This window comes from Schistocerca americana, chromosome 2 (genome assembly GCF_021461395.2).
Source record: "Schistocerca americana isolate TAMUIC-IGC-003095 chromosome 2, iqSchAmer2.1, whole genome shotgun sequence".
NCBI classification, from domain to species: domain Eukaryota; kingdom Metazoa; phylum Arthropoda; class Insecta; order Orthoptera; family Acrididae; genus Schistocerca; species Schistocerca americana.
The window spans coordinates 706,503,655-706,531,414 of NC_060120.1; the positions used below are offsets into that span (position 1 = coordinate 706,503,655).

General features: G+C 39.3%; 1 protein-coding gene across 1 annotated transcript in view; it reads left to right on the forward strand.

Annotated features, from left to right (window-relative positions):
- Positions 1–27,760, forward strand: part of LOC124594365 — a 112,666-nt gene that overhangs the window by 33,022 nt on the left and 51,884 nt on the right. Inside the window, exon 4 of the mRNA XM_047132733.1 lies at positions 16,512–16,620. Within this exon, the coding sequence (XP_046988689.1) occupies positions 16,512–16,620 (109 nt within the window). The remainder of the gene's footprint in view (positions 1–16,511; positions 16,621–27,760) is intronic.

A 27,760-nucleotide genomic window follows, 5' to 3' on the forward strand; every position in this document is an offset into this window, starting at 1 on the left:
CTGTTTTGGCCAGTGGCACCGCTAAAGGATGCACTTGCAGGTCATGGCGCCACTGGACGCAGACTTGTTCAGTAGACACCGAAAACGGACATAGCATTCCGCTACCTCTACATGAGCAGTGTTACTCAGCCACCTGGCATCTCACGCATACCTGGTACAGTGGTCGATGCAAGACAAGTCAGCAAGCAGTTGAAGCAGCACTCCACGAAGAAGTAGACCAGCGCTCACAGCAACATTTCTCTAAAACGTTGCAGCCAGCCCAACAGAAGCGGAATGCATATGATCGACACCTGTTAGCAATCTATGAGACAGTCACGTACTTCCAACCTCAAAAAGTAGTTCGATCAGCGACTGCCTCTACAGATCACAAACCCATTACTATGGCATTCAAAAATCGGGGAATAGAGCAACGTCTGATTCCATTCGTCTGCTTTGGCACACGAAGTCACATAGCGACCAAAAAGCATGGTTTGCTTGAGCTACTAAAACTAACACAGGTAACATTTAATAACAGGCCGATTACATTCTTCAAGATGGCGATCACAGGTTAGACCATTACTGAAAACGAACTTAAAAAAAGAAAGTCACGCAAAGAATTTCTGTAAGGTAATAAAAAGAAATGAAATTAACTGAACAACTGCGGGAATTAGGCTGTTTTGGGTGGGGGCAAACTACAAAAAGGATAGTAAAGCTAACAAGGGAATTGTTCAATTTGATGTGACGAAACCCACCCTGAAATTTTCATACAGGAAGAATACAAGAAAGAAGAGCATTTTCGAAATTTTAGCTGCTAAGACGCACTGCAATTAATTTTTAAAAATTATTGAAGATTCTCATCTTTGTCACATGAAGCACCGCTTATGACTGGGTTGTACAGTCATTCCTGCCTAGCAGGCGATCGACCGTGACAAAAACACCGTAGCGCAGCGTAGTGCCATTATCTGGAGTGGAATCAAGCTAATTCGAAGTAGTTAAACTATACAAAAAAGTCACGTATTATTAATGTTTTGAATAACAGGCACGTCGTATCAACAGCTAAATTGTTGCATATGTAATCCTTACAGACCTGACTAGCAGAGGAAAATAAATCAATATGGTGTTTCGTGTTACCTTATAGATGACTTCGATCAATCATGACTTTATTTGTTGAAACGAGATGTATTTTACACATATTTGATTGTATAACAGTTCCTGTAGCACATTTCTTATTATAATTTTTGACTAATGTATATTTAAGTAGGCCTAACAATCAAACGATAGCCCCGTAGTCGTTACAATAAAGCGAAGTGTCTTTTAAATGACGAAAACAAACGTTTTCCTTACACCAGACACGCCCACCGAAAGAAAAATTAATGCTTTCAGACAAGTCACAATAATCGTTAATTTTATTTAGACAGAAGTGTGGTAAAGTAAGGAAGGATCCTGGCCGTTTGCTCTGCGTATTGTACAGCATACTGAGCATACTTAAAGCAATTTATAAAATGCGCCAGTGCAAACTAATGATGTACAAATGACTGAAATTTAAGAATACTGTTGTCCTGATAAACCTCAAATGACGCGGAGCTATTGGAAATTACATTGTCTGACAATTTCCTTAAAAATACTTTACACACTCGATAAACTTCTTTATCGAGATTCACAGTGGTTTTTCAGGTGGAATCTCAATGATATCAGCAGTCTTTTCATCGCCCTTTTGACAGACAGAGGTATCGTTAAGTCCAGCCCAAGAGTCCAGCAAAAGCAATGAATTAATTTGTGCAGCTGGTGAGAAATCGATTCGAATGAAATGTTAAAGATTATTTTTTCAGATTTTGATACGTCGATTATAAGATTTTTACCATTAAGTAGTCGTGATGACTGGGTGTTGTGTGATGTCCTTAGGTTAGTTAGGTTTAAGTAGTTCTAAGTTCTAGGGGACTGATGACCATAGTTTAAGTAGTTCTAAGTTCTAGGGGACTGATGACCTTAGCTGTTAAGTCCCATAGTGCTCAGAGCCATTTGAGCCATTAAGTAGCCGTAGAAACTGTAATCCACTCATATTTGTCACTGACGTTGTTGTACATGAATGTGTCATGGCAGTAACTGATTCCACAATAGACTCGCGGTCTTTTTTTGCTCAAAATGATAAAGTGCAGTTTGCTTGCATTTCATTCATAAAACCTTACTGATCGGCATTAGACACAACACTTTATGGGCAAACAGCAAGCTTTGTCTTCATGTAAGCTACGACTTAATGGCATCTCCTCTACACTTTTACTCGATTTGAACTTCGTTATTTTATGATTTCCTAAATCTGCTTAACCAGGTCGAAGAAGACTTGAAATCACAAATGCTCGACTCAGTTGCGATTTAGAGGGCTCACAAGGGGAAGGCCTGAGACACGGTCAACCGATTCCGCTCAGATTTGGCAGGTCGCTTGTGTAAAACCTAAAACGAACTAATCTAAGATATTTTGGGTCAACACCCCCGCAATTTTGAGAAAATCACCCCTAAAGGTTATGACGAGCAATCGACTCAAAATTGGAGGAATCAAATGGTTCAAATGGCTCTGAGCACTATGGGACTCAACTGCTGAGGTCTTTAGTCCCCTAGAACTTAGAACTAGTTAAACCTAACTAACCTAAGGACATCACAAACATCCATGCCCGAGGCAGGATTCGAACCTGCGACCGTAGCGGTCTTGCGGTTCCAGACTGCAGCGCCGTTAACCGCACGGCCACTTCTTGGAGGAATCGACAGATATTTGTAAATAGAGCAATTTTCATCGTCAGGTATGGGGTCCACAAACTCATACTTTTCCAGAAATCGAGGAAAGAAACTTTTACAACTGCCGTATCTGTACCCACATGGCAAACGCTTTTCGCCGACAGCGCAACGGTTAAGGTATCTCGCTGGGAATCGGAGAACCCTAGCGGATGTTATTCTTTTCGTTTGTATTTTTCCATATCTCAAATGATAGGGATCGGAGGGTTAATAAGATAAGTAAATCAATAAGGAATGATAATAATAAGGTAGGCAAATAAATTTCTCAAACCTCTTGGGATAGTAAACAACTAAAATGTTACTCCAGGTCACTTTCCAATGGTTCTTCCAGTCACTGTTACGTGTCCTCACTTTTCTTCGAACAGCTAGATGAATGGTACTTGTCCTATAAACATTCGAAGCAAATATACTTACGGCACCAAGAACATCTAATGACTGCAATCTTTCGACAACTACACTGTTCATTCCGAAGAGTCGGTGGAAAACAAACTTGGTTTACATTTTAAAATATGTCTTTTTCGGGAATTAATTTTGATGCGCACCGCGCATACGATATCATCGCCTGAAAAATCGGTGCTGAAAGTTGGTTATGAATTATGCTGTGAATAGTTATTGCATCTATGCGGTTGTGCAATCCCGCTGGGTTTCCAGAAGCACACAGCAAATCTCAAGCCCGGAAATAAAGTTTCTTCGAGATTGGAACCAGGGTTCTCCGATTCCCAGCCAGTTACCTTGGCCGTTGCTCTATCGATACTGTCGACGAAAAGAGTTTACCATGTGGGTACAGAAGTGGCAGTTGTAAAAGTTTCTTACCTCGATTTCTGGAAAAGTATGCGTTTTCGGACCCCATACCTGATGAAGAAAATTGCTCAATTTACAATTATGTATCGAACCCCCAGTTTTGAGTCGATTGCTCGTCATAACCTTTAGGGGTGATTTTCTCATAAACGCGGGGATGTTGACCCAAAATGTATCAGATTCCTTCGTTTTAGGTTGTACACAAATTTGAGCCGAATCGGTTGGTCGGTAGATCTCCATCAGTAAAGGTGCATTGTTTCTCACAAGTAGCTCTACATGGCTCGCTTCTGAAGAAAACTCCTCTAAAGAAAAGTTGTTCACATTATGTACGGTACTCAAGTTTAGGGATTTATAGTGGTTATTAGTGGGGGTAATAGGACTTCGTGGCCACCCAGTGCTGTAAATCCTTTGGATAGCTTTTCTTTCAGAGTTTTGCGAGTTTCGTTTGGATACTATTTCTTACTTCATCTTTCTTCCATTTATACAGTTTACTGTCTGATTTATGGAGCGAGACCAGCTTTGCACATTGCATAATATTAAGTATTAAACACGATGAATATTAATTCAGTTTTATCTCTGTTAAGAGTGCCGCTATTGCAAAAGCAACTGGTAATTATTATTATGAATGTTAAATGAGTTACAAATTTGAGTGAACAGCAACTGCGGATTATTATTCCTTTGTGGCTATGTGTATTATTTCAAAGAAACTATCTATGAAAACTGAAATTGACTTTACAAATTACGATCACGCTGAGTTAGTTATCTGTTTACTGATGTGTCATCAACCAGGGATACGCACCTGACAGTTTGTGCATGCGCCGTCCGATACAACTTTGATAAGGTTGTAAAATTCTCCAGCCACCTGATAAGGTACGAATTTGGCAATTTTCAAGATTTTTTTTTTTTAATGCTTGCAATGCATCTTAGCAGCAAATATTTTGACATAGTCTTTCTTTCGGTGTATTCTTCCTATATAAAAATTTTCAGGGCATATTTCCACGTGTTGGACTGGACCGTTCCCTCGTAAGGTCATTCCAAAGGAACCTAAAAATCGAAAAATCATGCACATAAATTCCTCAATAATTCATTGTTTTGGGATAATCAGCATAGTGTACAAACAACGTAGATAACATTAGACCTAGTTACTAAGACGTCGACAGTTAACATTTAACAATAGGCTACTTATATCCTTCACAATGTAAACTCATGACATTAGAGAGGACGTCATGGTTCAAAGAAGCAGGTGAAATTGGACAGTGTGCTCGACCCAAAGAACGTACACGGCAAGCGCTCACTTGAGCAGCTTCAGCATGTTGGTCTCATAAACCACTTATGCAACATATAAAAGATGCTGAAAATTTGGTGGCTGACTACATTTCTTGTGTTTGTGGAGTGGCAGAGATTATAGACTACAGAGAAGTCGCCGAAGAGCAGTCCGTAGAACCATAGTTACAACAATTGTTGAATGACTCATCTACAGGGTTACATCTCTACAAGATTCCTGTCCTCAACTTTAAGGTGAAACTGTGGTGTGACATCTCCTGGAAAAAACCATATCCTTACATGTGACAGAAGTTTCAGAAGACAAATTTCAATAGCATCAATGGCTTATCTCATCTGGCAGCCAATGCTACTGTCAGATTGCTTAGAACCATTTTTTGTCACCTTCCATTAAGAAAGAGCATTCATTTGTGTATGTTCATATCGCCCATGCCAACAAAGTAAAGTGAGACATCAAAAGCTTGCTGATGTGGGTAACTTCCAAGATGCACCAGCTAGATTTGCTCACATTCATGTTGACCAGGTCCGTCCTCTTCCACCTTCAGATGGATACACATAAATGTTCATCACTGTAGACAGATGTACACTGCAAGCATAGGCAATGCCGATCACTGACATCTCAGCCAACACTACGGCAAAAATTGTTATGTATACATGAATTACAAATTTTAGATACCTTCTCCACATTGCATCTGACGAAGGAACCAATTTGAATCAACCCTATCCCAGGAACTAGCCAAACTCTGCAGCTTTCAGTGACACCACACAACTAGCTACAATCTCTCAACCTCTAATAGTGGTATGGTAGAATGGCACTACAGAACCTTAAAGGTACCATTAATGCATCACCAAGAAAAGTGGACAGTGGGACTTCCCTCAGTCCTCTTAGGCTTCTGAACAATGTACAAATTTGATATTGGTGCATCTGTGGCAGAAATGACTTACAGTGAGCCTCTACACATTCCAGTGGACTACTTAGTGGCAGCACCACTACTTGTCATGGGGGAACTTTCACAGTTAGTGGAGCAATTAAACATGATGGCATCAACATCTGCACGTCAGCTACCTGCCAACTTCCCACTATGGCAATGAACAGATGTTTGTGCACAAAGACCTGTGCTGCTGTTCACATAAGATGCTGCAAATGTACTCAGTCAGATTGCCACTACAGCCACCCTTCCCTAGCTTTGAGCAGAGGGGTTCACGCCATGGACATCCTACAGAATAGCACACCCTTGAAAGTATCCATCAAACATGTCAAACTGGCATGGTTTTTACCCTCAGCAGTCCTGGATACCTAGCCAAAACTTCACACCACGACCAGTCCAGTCTCTGCAAATTCTGCCACATGGCTTATGGGCACCACAGCCAACAGCAACGCTGACACTACAACATCTGACCTACACAAGAGCCGGATAACAAATCAAAAAGTATAATGGCTTTCCAGCTTCCCTGCACTGAGCAGGGTGGGGTGTGGGTGGGTGAGGGGGGGGGGGGGTTGTGTGCTAGTGATACATTTTTTGCTGTATTTGAGCATCATGATAATATCAAGATATTATTTTTGTTATCTTTGCTGTAATCATTTATGTTCAGTGGTGTAAGTTTGAATTTCTTTTATTAAATATTCTTGCTTGCATTTATGAAGAATAAAAAGCTAATTTTGTATATTCTAAAGCTACATGCAATTATTTATGTGGATAACCTAAGAGGCCACAAGGTACCAGTAATCCTCATTTATTACACATACTTCTCTACACTAAAAAATTCTTTTCCATCAAATAATCCAAAGTTTCTGGAATATCTTTTCATGCATACTGTCCTGTAGACTCTTAGGAAGACACTTTACAGATGTGCACCTAAATATCTAGGATCTCCTTCAGCAGTTCTCAGTCCATGTGGTATACTTTCTAGTTGGCCTTTATTTCTTGTTTAATGTAAATGAACATTTACATTTTTCGTATTGCCTTTGATTAATGAAATTATGGTTCTGCATATGTACATGTATGGAAATATCAATTTTTTTAGACTGTGAAAGGCAGTTCAGTTTAAGTCTTTTTTTAATCCAGAATGTCCGCCCCCGGTAGCTGAGTGGTCAGCGCGACAGAATGTCAATCCTAACGGCCCGGGTTCGATTCCTGGCTGGGTCGGAGATTTTCTCCGCTCAGGGACTGGGTGTTGTGTTGCCCTAATCATCATCATCTCATCCCCATCGACACGCAATTCGCCGAAGTGGCGTCAAATCGAAAGACTTGCACCCAGTGAACAGTCTACCCGACGGGAGGAACTAGTCATGCGACATTTACATTTATTTATTCAGGATGGTGCGAATAAACTTTTGGCAATAGAAAGTTTTTTTTGTGCTATTGCTCAAACAGTAATTTCATACTGCAAGTATGGTTCCAAACAAGCATGATACACTGTTTATGGCATAATGTGCAAACTGTTTCATAATTAATATTAAAGTGCTTAATGGGCATATTATAAGCGAGATGGAACAGTTCAAGTTCCTAGGCGTTTGGATAGATAGTAAGCTGTTGTGGAAAGCCCATGTCCAGGATCTTGTTCAGAAACTAAATGCAGCTTTATTTACCATTAGAACAGTATCTGAAATAAGTGACACTTCAACATGAAAAGTAGTCTACTTCGCATATTTTCATACGCTTATGTTGTATGCTACTATTTTTTGGGGTAATTGTTCTGATTCAGAAAGGGTATTTTTGGCTCAAAAACGGGCTGTTCAAGCTATATGTGGTGTAAGTTCGAGAACCTCTTGTCGACCCCTATTCAATAGTCTGGGAATTCTGACATTGCCCTCACAGTAAATATTTTCTTTAATGTCGTTTGTTGTTAGCAATATTAACTTATTCCCAAGAGTTAGCAGCTTTCACTCAGTTAATACTAGGCAGAAATCAAATCTGCATGTGGAATGCACTTCCTTGTCTCTTGTGCAGAAAGGAGTGCACTATTCTGCTGCATCCATTTTCAATAAGCTGCCACAAGAACTCAAAAATCTTAGCAGTAGCCCAAACGCTTTTAAGTCCAAACTAAAGAGTTTCCTCATGGCTCACTCCTTCTATTCTGTTGAGGAGCTCCTGGAAGAGCTAAAAAATTAAGTGAATTCCAGTGTTACATTGTTGATTTTCTTTATTTAAACTTACAACTTGTCACCTGAATATTTTTTTTTAATTTCATTTTATCTTTTTCTAATATTGTGTTATAATTTCATGTATTGACTCGTTCTGTGACCATGGAGACTTCTCCTTAATTTGGTCCCATGGAACAATAAATAAAAAATAAAAATAAAAAAACTTTACACCAGATATTGTTTATAAGTTACCTCAATTGCAGCTTATTGTCAAAGGCAGTTCCCAGTCTTTTTTCATCTATGAATACATCTATGTGATGTCTCTATTTTATATTCATAAATAAGGGGAACATTGGTGTTTTCAGAGTTGCTGACTATTTCAGTTGCTGTGACTATCAATAGTCCACTAAGCCACTAAGATGTTGAAAGCTAAAATCTCCTGACTTTAGTCTTTGCTACACTGTTATTATGTACACTTCTTCTGTCATGTATGCAGTTTATTTAGACAGTAATCTTCACATGGTTTCTTATAATTTGATATCTTCTCTTACCTCCAAAGAGTATAGTGATCAATATCTACTATGGTGATCCTGGATGCTTTTTCATACACAACTAACTACTTACCAGGATTCAGTGCCAAGCCTATGTAGACAATGGATCAATTATCTTGGAATACATTTGAGTGCACACTCCCTGCCTACACACTGGATGTCAATTGTGAAGGACAGATGCAGTCAATGGTGCAAGTACCAGTTTGTGTGCTCATGTACAGTCTTTTGATATCAGCTCACATGTTCCTAACATAACTGTGACTGCACCTCCCCTATGGTTGTCCCATCTGCATCAGTCAGTTTCACTTCCACGCATGCTGTGCTGTGTAGCACATTTCGCGAAGGCTTCACCGGCTTGCCCATGAAGGCCTCGGTCAACACACCTCAGCGACCTCCTTCTTCGCATGATGTCATGTCCACTGCTGTAGATACCATCACAGCAAGCTACATTGCTACTGCTTTTCTGTGATTCACTGCACTAACCAACTTCTATGCAGCATGTCCCAATAAGCAGATTCTCCAAGTTACCACAGCCCCAGATAGAAAATCCGAACATGTGGCTTGCCCTGGTGGCTAATATGCTAAATGATGATACTCAATTCATACGGTTGGTCAGTGATCTTCATGACCATACTGACCTCATTAGTGACCTGATTTTGAGCTCTTCTGCACAAACCAAGTATGCTACTGTGAAGCTGATTATCATTGAATGGTTATTGCATCCCACTGACAGGCAGTTCATCATATCATCCAACGAAAAGCAGCTCAGCAACAGATAGCTCTTCACAGCTGTGGTGACACCTCCAGGCATAGATCGGCCCCGAGGTCATGGCACACATCGCCCTTTGGACATTATGTCTTGCTCACTTATCACATCATCTAAACTTCAGCTGCTCTCACACTCAGTGGACTCTTTACAGGATAAACTCTGGCTGTTAGATCAGACATAGAATCATCTGTCACTGGTAGATACTTTCAGCCACAAGCCTTTTGCCTGATGAAAAGGTTGGCAACAGTGTTTACATCCACACTCCTTGTCTGATGCCCTCTGCTGGCAGAGGTTGTGTGAGAACTCACACAACTCAACAGAACACCCTGTTGCACCTGGTGGCTGGTAACTAGTGCTAACTATGCCAGTTCCACCTCCTCTGATGTTGTCTGGCCATCCCTGACCCGATCACATGGCACATCTCCAGCAAAGCACAAGAGATGATGTGGATAACAATTGCCTAACTCCCCACCCTGTTGGTCTCACGTCACCTTCAATGACGTGGCAAGAAACTGTCAGCTTCCCTGTGCATGGCACAATTTACCCTCGACAGCCATCAGACATTATGGTCTCTCTTAGCCGAAGATTTTACATCTAAGATTACACTAATAAGTTTCATTTCCTCATAGACATTGGGACCGATTCCAGGGACATTTGTCCCTCTTGTGTCCCTGTGCATATTCTGGCAAAACTCATCCTTCACACCACCAGTAGTTCCCATGTCAATGTCTATGACACAGTTGAATTTCAGATTCAACTTATGCTGGATTTACAGTTTCCCTGCACTTTTTGTGTAGCTGATATGGACAGCCCAGTCCTCATGATTGACTTTCTTAGGAATTTTGTTCTCTCTCCAGACCTACATTCAGCATAATTGGTACACCATTTGATGGACACATGTATAGCAGGCTCCTTCAGCCTTAGACCCCTTCTTCTTTGGTGAAAAGTGATCCACCACTAGCCTCTCTCCTGATTGCTCACTCTGCTCGGGCTTACTACCCAACACTCCAGAATACCCAGCAGACACACAATTCGAAACTTAAACAGCCCATCAACAACGCGTTGGACAAACTGGTGCACTGTCAGCCACCTCATCAGTTTGTGGCTGATTTATGCCCACCACAGAAGCCTTGCCCTCATCGAGGTCTCCACGTCCACAAGCTAAGGTACACCTAGGTGTGATTATGAACAGTACTTCCCGTAGGACAACAACTACAGAGGGTTCTCCTCTGCACTAGAGGGCCTCACTCCTAAGAAACTGTGCCAAGCAAAAGCAGCTGTGAATGAAACTTTAAATGTGAGCACTGTATGCCCTTCAGAGACTAACTGGTCTTTCCCCATACATCTCATCCCAAAGAAGGATGGTTCATTCCTGTTGTGTGGTGATTGTCGGAAACTCAGTGCCTGTGCCACCATGGAGAATTATCCCATTCCCCACATTTAAGACTTTGTCCAACTACTTAATAGATTGTTAGTGTTTATGTTATAGATTGTCACAAGGCATGCCATCAGATCCCTATGTGCAAATATAACATTCCTAAAACAGCATAACTACACCATTTGGCTTATTCCAGTACTACTTTGTGCCTTATCATCTCAAGAAAATAGCTCAAACTTGGCAAAGGTTCCTTGACTCTGCTTTGTTTAACTTACCTTATTGTTACACCTACTTTGACAATATCCTACTCTATTCCCCCTCAACTGAGGAACATGTAAAACTCGTAGCTCAAGTTACAACTGGAGTCACCAATAATGGTGTGGCAATTAAATATGAAAAGTCACAATCGAGCCACATGAGTGCTATCCTCCTTGGTCACACTATCAATGCTGACATTTCCTGTCTGATGTCTAATTGCATCACGCTTACCCATGACCTCCAATTACCTATAACCTACTGTAATTTTTGCCAATTTCTGGGAATGGTGAACTTTTTTCGGAGACACTGGCCACATGCCACCTCTCTTCACGTCCCCCTTTGTTCAAGAAAAAAATCGTCTGGGGCATGTAAGATACTGTGGTTGGATGAAGTGATCCAGTGTCAATCGCAGTTAAGACTGTGCTTCCGAACGACGTCACGCTCATGCATCTGCTGCTTGACATACATATCTCCATCACAGCAGATACGAGTCACATGTTGGTTGGTGTACTCCTACAACAACACACTGGCTATATTACACAACCCCCTCAGGTTCTTGTGGAAACTCACTGCTCCTCAATGCAGATGGTCAGTATTTCACCATGAACTTCTTGGAGTTCACAAAGTTGTGCAATACTTCCACAAGAACATTGAAGAACATGAGGTCATGATTGTTATTGACCATAAGCCTCTTGTGGACACTATTTGCAGCCCCACACAGGACCTCCCCCATGGAGATTTTGATACTTGGGCCCTATTAGCAATAGCACTACTGATATTTGACAGAGATCTGGGAGGTGGACAATGTGGTAGCTGACTACTTGTCACTAGTGAACTCCATTACTTTCAACATGGATCAACTAGCTCACCTGCAAGTGGACAATACTGAAATTCCAAACCTGCAACAAGATTCTAACTCAGCACTGACCTTGGTGCTCTGGTGTCTTCCTGGTTCCTTTCATACAATACTGTGAGACATTTCGACTGATAACCTCCACTGCCTTTACTTGGCTCCTCTACAACAGATGGTTTTCTAGGCTATCCATGTTTTCGTGCACCCAGGCATCATGGCTACAACACAGAGTGTTTTGTTTGGCCTGGCATCAAGAATGACTGCCACTCTTGGACATGTGCATGCATGCCACACTAACAGAGTAAGCCATATTCAAAATACCAAAGAGGTGCTTCCATCATGTGCACCTCAACATTGTGGGCCCCCTAACCCCTTCCAATGAATTGAGATATTTCCTTCCAGCCGTTGATTGGGTGATGAGATAGGTTGAGGCCATACCTCTTTCGGGGATCACAGCAGATTCTGTCGATGCACTTCCATCTCTGCATGACCTTTACCACCAACCAGGTACGCCAGACTGAGTCCTTACTCTTTGCTGCTTATGAACATTCCCATGGCTAAGGAATCTATGCGGACAAGGGTATGGTGGTTGAAGAGATGCACAATTGTTGTTGTCACACAGCACTACACATTCACAGTGTGCCACATCACTATGTATGAACACTTGCACCAGGGTGTGAGGACACGGTGCTGGTGTACACAAATTTGCGATGAGCGAGTAGACACGTGCTAGTTGTCTCCCTTGGGGAGCTGCCATGACATGGCTGGCTATGGAATATTGCCAACTGTCTCTTCTGATGCCACCTGACCAGCGCTCCACCCTACAGGACCTAACACTGGCACTGAGTGTCCTCCTCAAGCTCTGCACTGCCAGGGTGAGGGTGGGACAGGGGACTATGTGGTGATATGGTGACTATCGATAGTCTGCCAACCCTCTGTGGTGATGAACACTAAGATCTTTTGATGTTAGTCTGTACTAGTACACTTGTGTTCTCATGTACACAATTTATTCATCAATAAAGTTAGTGTGTTTCTTATAGCTGAGTCAGTTCTCTTACCTCCAAAGTATAAGGAGATAAAAACCCACAGTCATTCTGTACCAATACCTGAACTATATTTTTTGTTCAAATAAACATGTGTCTTTCAGTGTTTACAAATTCTTTTTAATATTAGTGTCATGTCATCAGCATACTATATTTTTTGTTCTTTGTCACCAACATTAATACTGAATGAAGTACAGACCCTTGAAGTGTAACATGTTTAATAGCCCTCATTTCAGATCTGCATCAAGAGTCCCAGTCACAAACTGTTTTCTGTGGTTTTAACCACTGCAACTCATATCCATGTACACAATTTTTTCAGTTGTTGCTGTAAGGGTGATTGCGTCAAAAGCTGAATTTTAATAGATCTATAGCAGATTCTATCAGGATGAAGATGGCTCTTTGTGTAGTTTTCCGTTTTTGGAAACCACATTTGTTGGAATCAGCATACCATACTACGTTTCTCTAGCAATGTAATTCATCTACTGTGTATTTTTGGGAAACCAGATATTAAAGATACTGGTTTGACATTATTTGGGTCATGGTTGTCATGTTTCTTGTATATTGTTACTACTTCACTTACTTTTAATTTTTTGAGTACATCTTCTCCTAATGAACAGTTTGTTGCATGCAAAAGTCATTCACTTGTTTCTTCATTCACATGCCATGCTTTATTAAATAATTTGATATTTAATCTTCTCCTGCAGACTTCTTGGGTTTCAATTTCTGAACTGTTTTTATGAGTTCCTGTTATCTTAATGGTTCCACAAACAACAAGGGTGTGGCTGTCCAAATGTTCTAGGATCCTCCAGTCCCTGATGATTTCTTTCACAACTTAAATTTTGGGTAGCATCTAAGAATTTTTTGTTGAGTATATTAAAAATTTTTGTTTCATTTGTAACTGTGGTGCTGTCAATTTTCATAGAGTTAATCATATTTCTGTTATTTACACTCTTTTTATTATATTTTTCAGTGTTCATTATGTCCCATGTCATTTTACTTTTATGATTTGAATTTGTTATGGCTGTTTTATTGAAATGACTATTGCTTTGCTTATTAATTGCCTATCCTTTTTTCAGTGTTGTTTATGTGTCTCTATATTCCGTGTTTGTTTGAGATCCTCCAGTCTAGTCGGGAGTTTGGTTATTTCTTTGGCAATTCATTGCATACAGTGACCCAACTTTTTCTGACAGATCATTTGGGGAAGACTTCATGAAAATGGTGCAGTAGAGTATAAAGAAATGCATCATACTTCTCATTTGTGTCTTGTGCTTGCATTGTTTCAGTTCAACCTTATCTCTTTAGAGTTATTTTAAAAATGTTCATTTTCTGGATATTCATAATCCTGTCTTCTCTTTCTTGTTTCTCTGTTTTTGTTTTAGAGCTCCTATTTTTGTTGATATAGCACATTAACCTGTGATGATCAGAAGTCACTGTTTGCAGAGCTTTGTTTCACATTCACTTTTTCAGTATTGTTGATAATGTTGTCAGTGATGGTCTGGCTTCGATCAGCCCCTCTTGTAGTTGAATTTATTACTATTTTAATATCACACTGTAATAAGGTTTCTTTTAATTCTTGTTTTTGTTTTGATTCTTTATCTGTGTCTTTGTTGTAGACTCCACAGATTACACTTTTTATTTTAAATTTCAGTGATTATTTTTGCTAGATTTTTCAGAAATGTTGCAATATGACCACTTAGAAGAGCTGTATACACAGAAAATTCTTAGTTCTTCATTCAGCACAATGGCCCTTTTGGTTGTTTTTATTCCCTTTCATTTAACAGAATTAATTTGTTTATATTTTAGTGTTCACTGTATTGACAAAAGAAGTGGATAGTTCTTTTTATGGTCAATGTGTTTTTAACCATTTAAATTTCTGCTCTCTAGAGCTACAACCATTCTAATTCTGTTCTGTAACTATGTTAATTTGAGAAGAAAACAGAATTTTTGTAACAGTGGTAAATGTAAAATTAATAACAATTTGCTTCACCAAAAATAATAAAAATATCAATTAAAAAACAAAATATCTTTTTTAAATGCATAGGTGTGATAAGTGGCCAGATATATGTTAAACATAATGGCTTACAGAAGAATGTATAGAAACCAAAACACCACAACCATTTTTGTACCTTGTCCAACATAATCATCATATTAATGCAGATATGAGTTCTGTGATTATTGTTGCTCACTGTTGTGACTATGTGGTGTATGACACTTTGATAAAGGATGTATTTCACAAATTGTTTGTGATATTCTGTAACTACAGTGTGTTAACCTTCTCTGTGTATGATAGTTATGCTGCAGGAAAACTCATATTTCACACTCTGATAGCTATTCCATACTCTAAATCTGACAGTTGTATGTAATTATGTTTCATAGGCATCCATGAGAGTGGGAATCTGGAGTACAGAGTTTTTATTCATTGTAGAAATCTCTACACTTCTAGAAGAGAGTGGATAACTGTAAGTTTGCTTGGATATAGTAATGTTTCATGGCACCTTTGAAATGTAGTTTTTGTGGACATATCAAAAATTGACCACTTCACTTATATAAAAAATGAAAATTTAGTGTGTTGCCCCCTCTGGATAAATTTGTGCAAATGTTTATAGTCTCAGATAGCACCTAATGTGATACCAGAAATATCATTAAGCACAACTAGTTAATTACTATTGGAAGCAGAGTTTCTACAACAAATGTGAAATCAGAAGCATCCACTAAGCACAACTATGGCTACTGCAAGCAGGATTCCAGCAAAAAAAATCATGTTTTCTAAGTCTCCATTTTTCTAACTATATTCAGCAGGATAAGAATGTTCCACATTTGTTTAGTTGTAATGTCCTCTTGGTATCAAAATGACCAGAATGTCCAACAAGAATTATATTTCAGCAAGTGACATTTTTGCCATCATTAGAAGTCCTGATGAATTGTTTGCTTTTTTCTTCATCAGCATACCTAATGATGTTAACATGGGCACTTGCTAAATTACTTTTGCTATTAGACACAGAGACTTGACTGTAAACCCAACAATTATTCCCTTATTGTCAGCACTGGGAGCAATTGACTGGTGTGGATCCAGTGTTCAGTTCTGGGTGGAGTTACTGTCACTTTCTTTTACTGCACTCCCCCCTTCCCCCTCCCCCCCTCCGCCCCGATTCTCACCTCATATGTAACTCACAATCACACCCACAGTTCAACATGCTGCAGGTGCCTAGGATTTTAATGGTAGTAAAATTCATGAAATGTTTTAATAAACTCATAATAATTTGTTTATATCAGTGGTTGGTAAAATGCATTTACTTACTTATTGGGGGGGGGGGGGGGGGGGGATCCATGCCTATGAACTGAAGTCACTATAGAATTAGGTACGGCAAGCATAGAATGAGGAATATCATCATGGTAGTGGATATGCTGTGAATTGGTCTGATTTGTTATACTAATGAAGTGATTTATGACTGCAAATAGTCTGATCCTAAAATATTTTCCCACTGCCCAATTTAGAGACATCAGTCCCATGCATCCACCTTGTAAGCAAAAGTTCGTCAACCATAGCACATGCTGCAGTTTTCACAAACAGCTCTATGTATCTGAAGCTCTTCTGTAAAACAACTTACTATTTATTATATTAAAATAATATTCAACTCCAAAAGGAGAAGAAATAATGGAATACCACAATTACAGATATGAATAAAGGAAGTTACTAGTTTTTGCAGTACAATATTTCACTTTGTGTTGTAGTTAGAAGCACCTAGAAATGGGACATGTACTGTGGATCAGTTCACAGTCAGTGGTCAGAACAGAAACAGCATCATTCCAGTCCTGTGTGGGAATAATACTGGCAACCACAGTAAGTATTCTCAGTTTTTGTCATATTTTTGTGATTTAAGTAAGTTATGGAACCTATGTCCAGTGACTCAAATGTTTCTGATTTTTATTTATCTCTTATTAGTTGTTCTTGGATGTGTTACAAATGATGTGAAATTCACCAGTGCTGTTCATTACAATGGAAAATTAATTCTCATGTCCCACATACTGATTCTGCTTTATGGCCTAGACACAGGATAATTTAAATAAAAACAATATATAAAGTTAATTATTTCAATACATTTTACATTTTAAATTACAGTAAATCTTTTTTCCTTGTTGTTCTTTTCCTGGTTGTATTTTTTAATCAAAATGAGAATTCATTAAAATCATGAAATTAATGCTTGTTCATTGTCATTAGATATTAATTTTGTATGATTTCAATGTTAATGTGATCCATTTGTATGCTGCCATGAACTGAATAGCTGTGAAACTTTTTTGTGGCTTATCATTAGTTACAGAGGATAATGGCATCACTACTTCTTTAACGTACACATCTGAGCAAGTTGGCATGATGATTAAGACACTGGCTCCACATTTGGGAAGGGCATGGTTTAAATTCCTGTCCAGCCATTTGCATTTAGATTTTCTGTGGTTTCATTACATAAAGTACATGCCAGGATGGATTGTTTGATGGGGCTCAGCCCCACCATTCTTGTCCCATCTGAACTTGTGCTCCTTGTTATCAACAGGAATTGTGTAGTACAAGTTAAGGTACATATACTACAGGGATCTGTTACAGGTCCTTTCCTCTTCTGAATAGTTATTAACAAAATGTCATCATTAATTAGATCCTATACAGCAGTATACACAGACAACGCAACTTCTCTTCAACAAATACAATCACTTAAGCATCTACTTGGTTCAGAGTAAATGGATTCCTGCTGAATGAGAACAAAACCCAACAGATGAGTTTTACTGTAAAAGACAAGCTATATCCAGATTATCCTAGTTTCATTTAGTTCTTGCTTATATATTAAGATGGTAAACATCTTGGGGTCAACCAGTGGCAGCACAGGTTTTCTTATCAGTAGGGCAAAACATTTTCCCCATACATGTGATTTAGAAATTGTGAGGACAGTGTTATCTGCTCGTCATATGTATATGGAATGTGCTATTGATGTGCGGTTTTCACACAATGGATTTGTAGTCAAGAGCTCATATTATTAGCCAATCAACAGAGTGTAATAATACTTAGAAAGTGTATTTTTTGTGCAAACATACACATTTTTATATGTGACAATGCCTATTGATATAAGCTAACTAAAAGTAGGGTAAATTAAAGTGTCAGTGTTTGTTGCAGGATTCTAGTGCAAGTCATTTACAAGATGTCATATTCTGAAAAGTTCCCACACTGACACTTGTACAATAACTGTGGTATCACACACTACAGAAAAACACAAGTGCATACACCACTTATGCAGATTCTGACCAGTAACAAGAATGACCAGTAACAAGAAACTATCACGGGTTGTGTTCAAAAAGACCCCACCACCACCTCTGGTATCGAATGACAGCTGCAAACATGCTAGCATTTCAGTGGAGATGTCCAAGAAGGTTCCAGTAATACATCACTGCATATCATCTCGTGTAGCTGCTATGGTCTTGTAGACAGTGTCTTCCAGCTTTCCCCATAAGAAAAAGTCAGCAGGCTTCAAATCCAGGGAATGGCTGGCCAAGGTACAGGTCCTCTGCATCCAGTTCAATGATTTGGAAATGATTCATGAAGTCATGCTGTAGTACTTTCTGCTCAGTGGGACGGACAGTCATCATGTTGGTACCACAGGTTCCTCCTCGTCAGCAGAGGAATGTCTTCTAGCATCCATGGAAGATGATCTATTAGGAGACTGCAATAATTGTGCACATTCTGTATTACAACTATGAAAAACAGGCCAATGAACTGATGGTTCAGTATCCCACACCACACATTTACACTCTGTAGATGCTGATGTTCCAGAAGCCAATAGGGACTGTCAACAGACCAATAGTGCATGTTTTGGTGGTTTACCTGCTCATTATTGGTAAATGTGGCTTCATCTCTAAACAAGATACATGATTCATCTGGAGTATCCAGTCTTAATGTCCATGTACAAAACTTAAAACGATTCTCATAATCATTTCCATGCAGCTGTTGATGGACAGGGATGTAGTTGTGGTGAAACGTATGTCGATGAAGAATGCATTGTATTTTATTGTATCTTTATTGATCTACTCAGTCATTCAATGTACAGCATGATATGGGTTAAGTCAAGCAGATGATGAAAAACACATGTACATACAACATTGTTACATATAGTATACATAACACAAAATATATATTACACATATATTCTTACTCGATCATTCAGTACTCAGAAGTGTGTGTGTGTGTGTGTGTGTGTACACTGCAGAAGCAATGCTTTGTCAACAGTGCCCTTAATGTTTTTTTAAATTTAGTTGGTTTCTGAATAATTTCTATTTCTGCAGGAAGATGGTTATAAAGTTTGATTCCTATATACTTATTACTGCCACTAAACAGTTTAGTTGAATGGGGAACTAACCTTAACAAACTCTTCAACTTTGTATCATGGTGGTGATTATCCAGGTTCCAGTCTAGTCCACTGATGTTTTGTTTAATAAAGCAGAGTTGTCCTAAAATGTATTGACTAGGAAGAGGCTGTTTGTTTAATTTTTCAAAGATGGTTTACATGGTTGTCTTTGATGCTTGTACAGGACTGTTCTAACTGCTTTTTTTTATTTTTGTTTTGGAGTTTGAATAATTTCACTGACTTGGCACTATGACCCCAAAAAATAATTCCATAATTTAGTACTGAATGGAAAAGAGCTTGAGACATGCAAGTCAATGTTCAGGTATTTAGCTCATCCCTCACTGAGTGGAGCATAAAACAGACTTTGCTTAGCCCATAACTAATCACAACAATGTGGTTTTTCCATGTAAGTGTGTCCATGATGTGGATCCCTAAGAATTTTGTCTCACTGGCAAATTCAGTATTGCTGTCACTTAATGTTACTGTTGGAACATGGGGAGTTCTGTTTTGAATGGTATTAAAGGCTAGGCACATTGTCTTTTTTTGTATTGAGGAGCACTCTGTTTCATGCTAGCCATTAGTCTATTTGAGCTAAATTTCTGTTGATTGCTGACTGATGAGATTCAGCTGAGAAAAGGATATTAGGCCCCCATGAACCATGGACCTTACCATTGGTGGGGAGGCTTGCGTGCCTCAGCGATACAGATAGCCATACCATAGGTGCCACCACAACAGAGGGGTATCTGTTGAGAGACCAGACAGATGTGTGGTTCCTGAAGAGGGGCAGCAGCCTTTTCAGTAGTTGCAGGGGCAACAGTCTGGATGATTGACTGATCTGGCCTTGTAACACTAACCAAAACGGCCTTGCTGTGCTGGTACTGCAAAGGGCTGAAAGCAAGGGGGAACTATGGCCGCAATTTTTCCCGAGGGCATGCAGCTTTACTGTATGGTTAAATGATGATGGCATCCTCTTGGGTAAAATATTCCGGAGGTAAAATAGTCCCCCATTCAGATCTCCGGGTGGGGACTACTCGAGAGGATGTCGTTATCAGGAGAAAGAAAACTGGCGTTTTACGGATCGGAGCGTAGAATGTCAGATCCCTTAATTGGGCAGGTAGGTTAGAAAATTTAAAAAGGGACATGGATAGGTTAAAGTTAGATATAGTGGGAACTAGTGAAGTTCGGTGGCAGGAGGAACAAGACTTCTGGTCAGGTGACTACAGGGTTATAAACACAAGATCAAATAGGGGTAATGCAGGAGTAGGTTTAATAATGAATAGGAAAATAGGAATGTGGGTAAGCTACTACAAACAGCATAGTGAATGCATTATTGTGGCCATGATAGATACGAAGCCCACGCCTACCACAGTAGTACAAGTTTATATGCCAACTAGCTCTGCAGATGACGAAAAAATTGAAAAAATGTACGATGAAATAAAAGAAATTATTCAGATAGTGAAGGGAGATGAAAATTTAATAGTCATGGGGGACTGGAATTTGTCAGTAGGAAAAAGGAGAGAAGGAAACGTAGTAGGTGAATATGGATTGGGGGTAAGCAATGAAAGAGGAAGCTGCCTGGTAGAATTTTGCACAGAGCTCAACCTAATCATAGCTAACACTTGGTTCAAGAATCATAAAAGAAGACTGTATACATGGAAGAAGCCTGGAGATACTGACAAAAAAAATGGTTCAAATGGCTCTGAGCACTATGGGACTTAACTTCTGTGGTCATCAGTCCCCTAGAACTTAGAACTACTTAAACCTAACTAACCTAAGGACATCACACACATCCATGCCCGAGGCAGGATTCGAACCTGCGACCGTAGCAGTCGCGCGGTTACGGACTGAGCGCCTTAACCGCGAGACCACCGCGGCCGGCCAGATATTGACAGGTTTCAGATAGATTATATAATGGTAAGACAGAGATTTAGGAACCAGGTTTTAAATTGTAAGACATTTCCAGGGGCAGATGCGGACTCTGACCACAATCTATTGGTTATGAACTGTAGATTAAAACTGAAGAAACTGCAAAAAGGTGGGAATTTAAGGAGATGGGACCTGCATAAACTGACTAAACCAGAGGTTGTACAGAGTTTCAGGGAGAGCATAAGGGAACAATTGACAAGAATGGGGGAAAGAAATACAGTAGAAGAAGAATGGGTAGCTTTGAGGGATGAAGTGGTGAAGGCAGTAGAGGATCAAGTAGGTAAAAAGACGAGGGCTAGTAGAAATCCTTGGGTAACAGAAGATATATTGAATTTAATTGATGAAAGGAGAAAATATAAAAATGCAGTAAATGAAGCAGGCAAAAAGGAATACAAATGTCTCAAAAATGAGATTGACAGGAAGTGCAAAATGGCTAAGCAGGGATGGCTAGAGGACAAATGTAAGGATGTAGAGGCTTATCTCACTAAGGGTAAGATAGATACTGCCTACAGGAAAATTAAAGAGACCTTTGAAGAAAAGAGAGCCACTTGTATGAATATCAAGAACTCAGATGGAAACCCAGTTCTAAGCAAAGAAGGGAAATCAGAAAGGTGGAAGGAGTAAATAGAGGGTCTACACAAGGGCGATGTACTTGAGGACAATATTATAGAAATGGAAGAGGATGTAGATGTGGGAGATATGATACTGCGTGAAGAGTTTGACAGAGCACTGAAAGACCTGAGTCGAAACAAGGCCCCGGGAGTAGACAACATTCCATTAGAACTACTGACAGCCTTGGGAGAGCCAGTCCTGACAAAACTCTACCATGTGATGAGCAAGATGTATGAAACAGGCAAAGTTCCCTCAGACTTCAAGAAGAATATAATAATTCCAATCCCAAAGAAAGCAAGTGTTGACAGATGTGAAAATTACCGAACTATCAGTTTAATAAGTCACGGCTACAAAATTCTAACACGAATTCCTTACAGACGAATGGAAAAACTAGTAGAAGCCAACCTCGGGGAAGATCAGTTTGGATTCCATAGAAATATTGGAACACGTGAGGCAATACTGCCCCTACAACTTATCTTAGAAGCTAGATTAAGGAAAGGCAAACCTACGTTCCTAGCATTTGTAGACTTAGAGAAAGCTTTTGACAATGTTGACTGGAATACTCTCTTTGAAATTCTGAAGGTGTCAGGGGTAAAATACAGGGAGCGGAAAGCTATTTACAATTTGTACAAAAACCAGATGGCAGTTATAAGAGTCGAGGGACATCAAGGGGAAGCAGTGGTTGGGAAGGGAGTGAGACAGGGTTGTAGCCTCTCCCCAATGTTGCTCAATCTGTATATTGAGCAAGCAGTAAAAGAAACAAAAGAAAAATTCGGAGTAAGTATTAAAATCCATGGAGAAGAAATAAAAACTTTAAGGTTCGCCGATGACATTGTAATTCTGCCAGAGACAGCAAAGGACTTGGAAGAGCAGTTGAACAGAATGGATAGTGTCTTGAAAGGAGGATATATGATGAACATCAACAAAAGCAAAACGAGGATAATGGAATGTAGTTGAATTAAGTTGGGTGATGCTGAGGGAATTAGATTAGGAAATGAGACACATAAAGTAGTAAAGGAGTTCTGCTATTTGAGGAGCAAAATGACATGATGGTCGAAGTAGAGAGGATATAAAATGTAGACTGGCAATGGCAAGGAAAGCCTTTCTGAAGAAGAGAAATTTGTTAACATCGAGTATAGGTTTAAGTTTCAGGAAGTCGCTTCTGAAAGTATATGTATAGAGTGTAGCCATGTATGGAAGTGAAACATGGACGATAAATAGTTTGGACAAGAAGAGAATAGAAGCTTTCGAAATGTGCTGCTACAGAAGAATGCTGAAGATTAGATGGGTAGATCACATAACTAATGAGGAAGTATTGAATAGGATTGGGGAGAAGAGAAGTTTGTGGCTCAACTTGACTACAAGAAGGGATCGGTTGCTAGGACATCTTCTGCGGCATCAAGGGATCACAAGTTTAGTATTGGAGGGCATTGTGGAGGGTAAAAATCGTAGAGGGAGACCAAGAGATGAATACACTAAGCAGATTCAGAAGGATGTAGGTTGCAATTGGTACTGGGAGATGAAGAAGCTTGCATAGGATAGAGTAGTGCGGAGAGCTGCATCAAACCAGTCTCAGGACTGAAGACCACAACAACAACAACAACAACAAGGATATTAGGATTGTCGGTGAACAAAAATCCGTTGCTAGTGGGTAGGGTGGAGGGGAGGCCATTTAGATAAAGAAGAAATAATGAAGGGCCTAAAATTGAGTCTGTGCACACCATGTTTTAAGATTTGTGTAAATGAGTGCACAACATTTAGGACACCTGGATGATCTACTATATTTATATGAACATACTGTGCTCAGTCTTTAAAATAACTACTGATCCAGCCACAAGCAGTTCCCCTTGTCAGACATCAATCTAACTTTTACAAAAGTATGTCATGGTTCACCATGTCATAAACCTGGACATTTCTTGAGAATTCATGTATTGCATCAATAGTTGTTTTATTTTCTTCGAAACCATGCTGAGCAGGAGAGAGAATGTTATTTTTCTAAGAAATCAGTTTAGTTGGTTGTTTGGGGGAGGAGACCAGACAGCCAGGTCATCAGTCTCATTGCATTAGGGAAGGATGGGGAAGGAAGTCGGCCATGCCCTTTTGAAGGAACCATCCTGTCATTTCCCTGGAGTGATTTAGGGAAATTGTGGAAAACCTAAATTAGGATGGCCGGACGTGGGATTGAACCGTCATCCTTCCGAATGCAAGTCCAGTGTGTGAGTTTAGTCTGGCAGCCACTACATACTCAAATATTTTACTGAATAATGAGAGCACTGCAACTGGATGTCAGTTGCCAGGATCTTCTTTAGGTCCTTCTTATGTATGGGTATTAATTTTTGCCAATTTAAGTTTTCTTGGAAATAATGCACCAGAAAATGTAGCATGTATTATGTGAGACAGTGGTTTACTAACAAGTTTACAGCATTTGCGAAGAAGGAAGCAGGGGATCATGTCTCCTCCTGGTGATGATATTTTCCTTATTTTACTACTTGTTATGTTTTCTATCTCTGCTCCCGATGCAGCTGATAAGAAATTGAGGACTGACTGAGGGAGGCAATTACTTTTTAGATCTCTGTTAGTTTTTCCATGGCTTCAATAACGTATGAGTTAAATTCCTGAGCTACTTCCTCTTGTCAGTAATTAATGTTGAATTTACTTTAAGTTTTATGTTATTTACACTTTTCCTATTTCTACCTATTTTTGCACTGATTATTTCTCATATCCATTTGCTTTTATTGTACAGAGACTTCAGGAGGAAGTCATCTTGTAGTTTTTTAGCAGCATTCACCACATTCCTAAATATTCTTTTGTATTCAGGGAATTATTTCTTGAATTGTTCAATGTTACCAAGGCTAGCCTTGCTAAAGGAGAAAAGCTCTCTCTTTCTCTTTGCTGATGTTATGATACCTATTGCGATCCAGTTGGAGGATGCTCTATTGTTACATATGGTTTTTGTCTTGAAAGGGAAGTGGCAGTTGAAATAGTAACAGAAAATGTTTAGAAAAGTTTCAAACTTTTCATCTACTGTTTGAGAGGGGTATACGGTCTCCCAGTTTTCTCTCTGCAAGTGGGACAGAAAATGGAGTACATTGCTTTGACGGAAACTTCTGCATTGTGTTGTCATTGATGTTTACAATCCAGAAAGACTGTCTGTGTAATCAATGCAGTATGGTCAGAAAATCCCAGATTATAGATCTAACAGAACAATCCATGTTGCTAACCACTTGATCAAGAGCGCTTACAGTTTGACTAGTTACCCTAATTAGGGTTGTACCCTTCATATCAAGGAACCAACAGTTCACAAACTTTTTAAAGTCAGACTGATCATCGCCTTCTGTGAGGAAACTGATGGTAAAATCACATCAGATTATCACCCTTAATGGTTTTCCTTTCATCACTTTTTCTAATACTGGTGCAAAATATCTTTAAAAGGAGTGCAAGCTGCATGAGGGAGATCTATAAACAGATGTTACATGAACATTAATATCTTTGATTTCAGTCACACACAATTCTATCTCTTTTTGAATAGAGTAGGAGTTGCATATGTCCAGTGGAGTAGCTGCAACACTGTATTTTACAAATATGCAGCTTCCTCCACCTCTGAAGTTTTTCATTGGAAAATGGTGCACTACTCTGAGTTGTGGCAACACAACTGATTCTATTTCGAGGGACTTCATAAAGTGTTCAGTCACACATAGTATTTGTGCAGCTGATATTTCACTGTTGATGCTTGTTAAAAGTTCTAACTCATTTAGCTTATTCTTAAATCCCTTCACATTATGAAAATAGATGTTTGGGACAGAATAATGATTTATATTAGTCAATACATTTCCATGAGGAGATTCTGCTATTGTTTCATCAGTTACAATTGATTGTCTAGATTTATATATAGCATTCTGTGAGACTGCTCTTTAACTGAATTTGTCACATTGATCCTTTTTAGGGGGAGACAGAAAAAAATCCTTTTTTTTTTTGTTACAGGCCAACTTGGCCTTAAGTTGACACTAACTGTAGCTGCTGTTCTTGGTGCCACTGCTGTTGCTATTACCTCTGCTGTTGGAGTCATTAGTGCTGATAGTATCGATGCTGGTGCTACTGCTGTTTCTGGAACTTCTACTGATGCTGAAGCTGTTAAAGTTGTTGACTGGGATGTTGGAATCATTGCTGCTGTTGCTGCAGTAATTGCAGAAAACTCCACTTTTATTTCCTTTCTGGTTTCTTTTGTGGTAGCGGTTCTGTTGCTCCTCTTGATGGTACTTCTTCAACATCATGTTTCTGTGCAGAAACCACTTCTGCATAGGAGAGGGTCAATGAAGAAGTAGTGCTGTTTGAGTTGTTTGATTCTGTTGCTGCTTCCCGTGCTGTCCTAGGTAGCAATATACCTGCTGATGATTCTCTGTCTACTTCTGGTTGTGTTGCTGTTATAGACTCATCAGTTCTTCTCAGATGTTTTTCTGCAGAGGGTAGGTTAGGCTTGACTGTTATTAATGCTGGTCTGTTGGACCATCCCAACAATGCATACTGTAAATTTTTGCAAAGTTTATCTTTTCCTTTAAACACTAAGTGAAGCCCATGTTTTGTGTAGTCACTTCATCTGAGGAAGACATTTATGTCCACTGCAGTAGCATGGTTATAGCGTGACACAGTGCTCATTATGTAGCTGTTCGTTAGGGCAATTTTGTCATTCAATTCTGTTATGTCATGTCTGTATGGAATAGTGCATACAATCACTTTAGCGTGCATCATCTTCTTAAGGAAGTCTGTCATCACCATTTTTAAGTCTGTTGTTGCATTCATCACATCATTTGCAATGTCTAAGTCAATCAGGCTGTTGCACTTTCTAACACCTTTTGTTTTTTTATCGATGTTATGAACCATGTCCTTCAGTTGGGTTTTTGGCTTAATCGCTGTACATGACACTTGCCTGACTCATGCCACGTCCTCATGCGAGGTTGATAAATAATGGAAGATTGGTTGTGTCTATTGGGACATCTTGCTGCATACACCATACAAGAACAAACTGCATCCTTCCTACACTGTCTGTACACCATGAGCATGGTGACTTTCTGCTTTAGTAAATTGTATTGTCCATTAACAAACTACTGCTTGGATTGTCATACACTAACTGACTAGCAAGTCTCAGTGAGATTAAGGAACACACAATCACACTGTAAGCAAACATAACAATGTCATGCCAAGCAACTACACAGGTTGAATGGCACAAACAAGTGTTGGTGTTTCAAAACATGATAGCTCATAAATGACTCATACTAGAATTCTACAAAAATACACTGCTGACATTACAATTTGACCTTTTTTTAGACTGCTAACAATCCATTCTGTGAAATTCATACATCAATAGTGCTTTCAATTTCCGTAACATTTGTGGTGCAAGTTATGTGTTTATGCCACTTACATTATTTTCTAGTAGTCCTGTCACAAGCCATATTCCCTCAATAAATTATTGGCATAAAAAATTGTTTGAGCATGCTGACATTTTTATTTTGCATAATATTCACCTCTCAGGCAATTGTCAATTTGGACAAACAGTTCATTACTTTCAACTCCATGAAGTTGGTAAAATTTACTTTCATTGCAGTGAAAGCTTTGTTGAAAACCTCTAACAATAGTGTTCTATTGTTACATTTTGTAGTAACTGCAAATGATTGTTTCAAGTGTATAACCTGATTTTGGGGGTATGCATACAAGGTATAGAAGCTGCAAGAACTACAAAGTGTAGCATTGTGATGAGCATTACACATCCTGTACTTCATTATGGTTGCTGAGTCCCCACATTCTACCATTTCTCCAGTGATAGAAGATGCTGGCAGCCAGTTTTTATCTTTCCTGTCTTACATCTCAAAAACAGCACATCAGGAATATTGTGATATATGACAGGATTCAGCCTGGAAACACAAAGAGCCCTTGTGGCTGCTAAGGGATTGAGAACACACGTTATCAAGTCATTACCATTTAAACCTATCATATCCAATCCATCATTGTCTTGATAATCATCTGTCATTGAAATATGCTATCAACATAAAATGCCAATTCCAC